Source organism: Triticum urartu, chromosome 3, assembly GCF_003073215.2.
Source record: "Triticum urartu cultivar G1812 chromosome 3, Tu2.1, whole genome shotgun sequence".
NCBI classification, from domain to species: domain Eukaryota; kingdom Viridiplantae; phylum Streptophyta; class Magnoliopsida; order Poales; family Poaceae; genus Triticum; species Triticum urartu.
The window spans coordinates 4,414,731-4,420,648 of record NC_053024.1 but is presented as its reverse complement, the minus strand read 5'-3'; the positions used below and the strand labels follow the sequence as shown (position 1 = coordinate 4,420,648).

At 54.1% G+C, this 5,918-nt stretch overlaps 1 protein-coding gene across 1 annotated transcript; it reads left to right on the top strand.

Moving 5' to 3' along the window:
- The first annotated feature begins 291 nt into the window (after positions 1-291).
- Positions 292-2,041, top strand: LOC125547491 (putative serine/threonine-protein kinase-like protein CCR3). Its single transcript, XM_048711348.1, has one exon. The coding sequence runs from the start codon at positions 345-347 to the stop codon at positions 1,812-1,814; it is 1,470 nt and encodes a 489-aa protein (XP_048567305.1). The 5' UTR covers positions 292-344; the 3' UTR covers positions 1,815-2,041.
- Positions 2,042-5,918: the final 3,877 nt, after the last annotated feature.

The following is a 5,918-nucleotide window of genomic DNA, read 5'->3' as shown; positions in this document are numbered from 1 at the left end:
GAAGAAGAAGAAACATTCAAACCGTGGACCAAAAGTTTGAAACCGCTCTATGGTTGTGGTTTTATGCAGAGAGAAGGGCTTGCAACTCGTGCATGTGGGCGGGTTGATGCACGGCTTGTCACACGAGCTTGACTTTGACAATTCCTCCGGTCATCGCCGACATGGTGCAGAGAGGGAGCGACGGACGAAGGCATGGCGCGGAGGCTAGTACCCACTGGCCACGGCCTTCCGCGTTGCTTCGCCCTCGCGCGCGCTGATAAAAAGGCTACCTCCAGTCTACTCCTTGGGAAACGTGCACTTGGTACCGCACGTAGTACACTACAGAGTACAGTGAGTTGAGTATCATGGCGTTGGCGGGGGTGGGGGATGCGGCGGCGGTGACACAGCTCATCGGGCAGGCCATCGGGCTCGTCGCCATGATCATCCGGGCGGTGGACACGGTACGCCAGAACAGGCTGGAGTGTGAGCACCTCGCCTGCCGCGTGTCCACGGTCGACGGGGTGCTGTCTAACCTGCCGCGGGACCAGGAGATGGCGCCGCCGCTCAAGGTGCTGAACAACACGCTTGAGGAGGCGCACCGCATGGTCATCGCCTGCCAGAACCGGGGCGCCGCCAGCCACTTCTTCGGATCCCGCCGCCACGCCGATTGCTTCAATCAAGTCAACAACAGGATTATCTCCGACATCGTCATCCTCAACCTCAGCCTAAACAGCTACATGGCTCGGCGACACTCCAACCAAGTCCTTCAACCCAGTCACATCGGCGTACCGACTGCCACAATAGCCATGGCGCCGTGGCCAGGCTCCAGCTCTGCCCCCCTGCAGACGCTGATGGTGGTGTCGCAGCAGTCGCAGGTAAGCTCGATCTCCAGCGATAACCCCAGGGCGCTCACGTGGGCGGAGATTGCAGCCGCGACCAGCTTTTCCGTCGAGCTCGGCAGAGGCAGCTCGGGGAGGGTATACAAGGGCCGTCTCCAGTTCCAGTTCCACTTCCACCACGGCACGGAGGTGGCCGTGAAGGTGCTGGAACAGTACAGGCGTCAGGGCGTGGAGGACGCGTTCATGGCGGAGAGCAACATCCTTTCCGGTCTCCGGCACGACCACATCGTCCGCCTCGTCGGCTGGTGCGCGGAGCAGGATTACCGCATGCTGGTGTACGAGCATATGGGCAAAGGCACGCTTAGAGACCACCTTCAGCATTTCGGCTGTGGGCCTAGCTCGTCGCCGGTGACGACGTCCTGGGAGACGCGCGTGGAGGTGCTGCTGGGCGTGGCCCGGGCCATCCACTACCTGCACCGCGGCGCCGATCCGCTGGTCATCCATCGCAACGTCAGCTCGTCCAACATCCTCCTGGACGGCGCCAACTGGACGCCGCGCCTGTCCGGCTTCGGCTCAGCGGTGTTTCAAGCGGCGGGTGTGGAGGAGCACGGCGGCCAGCTCGTCGAGGAGGTCGTCGGCACGCCGGGTTACATAGAACCGGAGTACAGCGGCACGCACCGCGTGAGCGCGGCGAGCGATGTGTACAGCTTCGGGGTGGTGGTGCTGGAGGCGCTGACGGGGAGGCCACCGGACATCTACGGCGTCACGCTCGGCCTCCTCGTCGACTCCGTGCTCCCGAGCGTACAGGAGGGAAAGCTGCGGGAGGTGCTGGATGGCCACTCGGCGCTGCAGCCGACGCCGCGTCAGATGGAGGCGCTGGATCTCGTGGCATACACGGCGAGCCGCTGCCTGTGCCCGCGCGGGCACAACCGGCTGGCCATGTCTGATGTCGTGGCCAACCTCCACAGGGCGCTCGAGACCATACGCAGCAATTAATTTGACTGAGAATTAGTGAGACTACAAGAATGTCTCCGTATCTTTTAAATATCCATTTAATTCTCCGCGATTTCTTTCACCTCCCATCGATTTTGTGAAGAATGAAAAGTAGGAGTAATGGTTAAATGGTTAATGATTTCATTGATGATTGGCTTTGTATACATATTGGAGAGGCGTTGGTTACATAGAGAGGCAGATGTGTTGCATCCACGCAGGGACGTGTCCGTTGGCACTGAACACAAACAACTCACGGGCAAGCAAGCAATTACCGGTTATATTAACCCTAATCTATCTCTAACACTCCTCTTGTACAATGCTTATTTTTTAAATAATCCATCATAGAAAGCTTCTTGTATATTCACCACTTATCTTAAAAAATCCTTTGTGTAATCTTTAAAGTCTTCTTCAAAAATCATGTGGAAAAAAAATATGAGAAGAATAGTATAGATACGTTGCTAAAACTTCTTTGAACCCACTGGAAAAAATAATAAGAAAATGACGCGACATGATACTACCATGCATCAAAGAGGGTGCATAAAAATGATTAACATCACATACAATTCATTATATTTATGTGATATGGTATTGTCGTGTCCTCTTGCTCCAACACCTTTGACCAAGAACACCTCTTCTTCGTCTACAACATAACATCAAGGTCCACCAATGCATGATAATCATCTTCAACGTCTTTGCAATTAGTACAACTATAACTATCTCTATAGCTACTAAAATGAATGCATTACATGAAATTTGACATGCAGGTTGAAGAAATGACAATTAAATGGCTCTTGCCATCATGCTACCATAAAACACATGCCATGTAAAATAATAATTGCAACATATCGCATCTCATACAAACCCATTCCCATGACTGAGGGAGTCCTGCATTAGGGGGTGTCCGGATGGCCGGACTATACCTTCAGCCGGACTCCAGGACTATGAAGATACAAGATTGAAGACTTCGTCCCGTGTCCGGAAGGGACTTTCCTTGGCGTGGAAGGCAAGCTTGGCGATACGGATATTCAGATCTCCTACCATTGTAACCGACTCTATGTAACCCTAACCCTATCCGGTGTCTATATAAACCGGAGGGTTTTAGTCCGTAGGACAACATACACATCAACAATCATACCATAGGCTAGCTTCTAGGGTTTAGCCTCTCTGATCTCGTGGTAGATCAACTCTTGTACTACCCATATCATCAATATTAATCAAGCAGGACGTAGGGTTTTACCTCCATCGAGAGGGCCCGAACCTGGGTAAAACTTCGTGTCCCCTGCCTCCTGTTACCATCCGGCCTAGACGCACAGTTCGGAACCCCCTACCCGAGATCCGCCGGTTTTGACACCGACATTGGTGCTTTCATTGAGAGTTCCTCCGTGCCGTCGTCGTCAGGCCCGATGGCCCCTACGATCTTCAACAGCGATGCAGTCCAGGGTGAGACCTTCCTCCCCAGACAGATCTTTGTCTTCGGCGGCTTCGCACTGCGGGCCAATTCACTTGGCCATCCGGAGCAGATCGAAAGCTACGCCCCTGGCCGTCAGGTCAGCTTCGGAAGTTTTAACTACACGGCTGACATCCGCGGGGACTTGATCTTCGACGGATTCGAGCCACTGCCGAGCGCGCCGCACTGTCCCGACGAGCATGATCTAGCTCTGCCGCCGAACAATGCCTTGGAGGCCGCACCCGCATCGGCTCCGGTCCCTAATTCGGAGCCAACTGCGCCGATCGAGGATGGGCGATTGGACGCCACCTCGGGGGCTGCGATCCCAACGGCGATTGAGCCGAACACCAGCCCCGCACTCCGCGAGACTCATGACTCCAAGGAGTCAGACTCTTTTCCGGACTCCGAACCCTCCGCGCCCCGGCCTATCGAATCCGATTGGGCGCCAATCATGGAGTTCACTGCCGCGGACATCTTTCAGCACTCGCCTTTTGGCGATATTCTGAAGTCACTGAAGTCTCTCTCTTTATCAGGAGAGCCCTGGCCGGACTGCGGCCAGCGAGGTTGGGATTCGGATGATGAAGAAATTCAAAGCCCACCCACCACCCACTTTGTAGCCACTGTCGACGATTTAACCGACATGCTCGACTTCGACTCCGAAGACATCGACGGTATGGACGCCGATGAAGGAGACGAGGAAGAACCAGCGCCTATTGGGCTCTGGAACGCCACCCCGTCATATGACGTATACACGGTGGACGCGCCAAAAGATGACGACGAGGAGCGAAAGGACGCACCGAAGGCTTGTTCCCTCAAAAAGCAGTCAAAGCGGCGACGCAAGCGCCGCCCCAAATCCCGCCTCGACAGAAATAGCGCCGGACAACGGTAATCCGGATAATCAAACCGAACAAACAAATCCTATCAAGGATAATGGTCCGGACGACATAGCGCCGGACAGACACCCGGAGCAGCAGACTGCCCGTAAAAGGCTCGTTGCCACCGCGAGGAGTCTGAAAAAGCAGAAGCAAAGGCTCAAGGCTGCGCAAGACACACTCCACATTAGATGGAGCAAAATACTCAACACAGCAGCGAGGTATGGCGCCAATCGCCCCTCCAAGAGCTACCCAAAGCGGAAGCTGCTACCCGAATTCGATGAGGAGGCCTCAGACCCCCCACAACCAAATATCAAAGCAGCCACCTGGTCGGATAGACAACCCCTCTACCAACACAGAGCAACATACAACGCCGCTCACAATACAATACGTGACCCATGCGAGGGCTCGCACCCAAAGGACGGCGCAACAAGATCCATCTATGGACCACGCAAGCGCGCCCGAGCATACAATGCAACACAACAAACACTCGAACAACGTGGTACACCCAGCTACAGGGGTGCCGCACACCCCCTATGTTTCACCAATGAGGTGCTGGACCATGAATTTCCAGAGGGGTTCAAGCCCGTAAACATAGAGGCATACGACGGAACAACAGACCCTGGGGTCTGGATTGAGGACTACATCCTTCACATCCATATGGCTCGAGGAGATGATCTCCACGCCATCAAGTACCTACCCCTCAAGCTCAAAGGGCCAGCTCGTCACTGGCTCAAAGGCCTCCCCGAAAGCTCCATTGGAAGTTGGGAAGAGCTCGAAGATACCTTTCGGGCAAATTTTCAAGGGACTTATGTCCGAACTCCGGATGCGGACGATTTGAGTCATATAACTCAACAGCCCGGAGAGTCAGCCCGAAAGCTTTGGAACAGGTTTCTTACTAAAAAGAACCAGATTGTCGACTGTCTGGACGCCGAAGCCTTGGCAGCTTTCAAGTATAGCGTCCGTGACGAATGGCTCGCCAGACACCTCGGCCAAAATAAGCCGAGAACGATGGCCGCATTAACAAACCTCATGACCCGCTTTTGCGCGGGTGAGGACAGCTGGCTAGCCAGATGCAGCACCAGCGACCCCAGTACATCTGAAGTTAGAGATGGAAACGGGAAATCACGGCGCAACAGCAATAACAAGCGCCGGACTAAAGAAGACAGCATGAAGGGCACGGCAGTAAATGCCGGATTCAAAGGCTCTCGGCCAGGTCAAAAGCCACCCCCTAAAGGCACCAGGGATGAACTGTCCAGCCTCAACAAAATTCTAGACCAAGTATGTCAGATCCATAGTACCCCTGGTAAACCCGCTAATCATACCCACAGAGAATGTTGGGTCTTCAAGCAGTCCGGCAAGCTCAATGCCGTATCCAAGGGGGAGGATACACCAAGTGCAGACGAGGACGAGCCTCCCAAACAAGACGCGGCGGAGCAAAAGAAATTCCCACCAGAAGTCAAAACAGTAAACGTGTTACACGTGATCAAGGGAAGAAACAATGCGGTTCTCTCAGGAACATATACCCAAGTGCCTATCACTGCGAAGTCCTGCCACTGGTCGTCTCAAACGATCACTTTCGACCATCGTGATTACTCAGCAAGTATCCGACACGCAGGATGGGCGGCCCTGGTATTAGACCCAGTAATTGCCGGATATCACTTCACACGAGTCTTGATGGACGGCGGCAGTAGCCTAAACCTAATATATCAGGATACAATCCGCGGGATGGGGTTAGACCCAACACAAATTCGCCATAGCAATACTACCTTTAAAGGAGTAACGCCA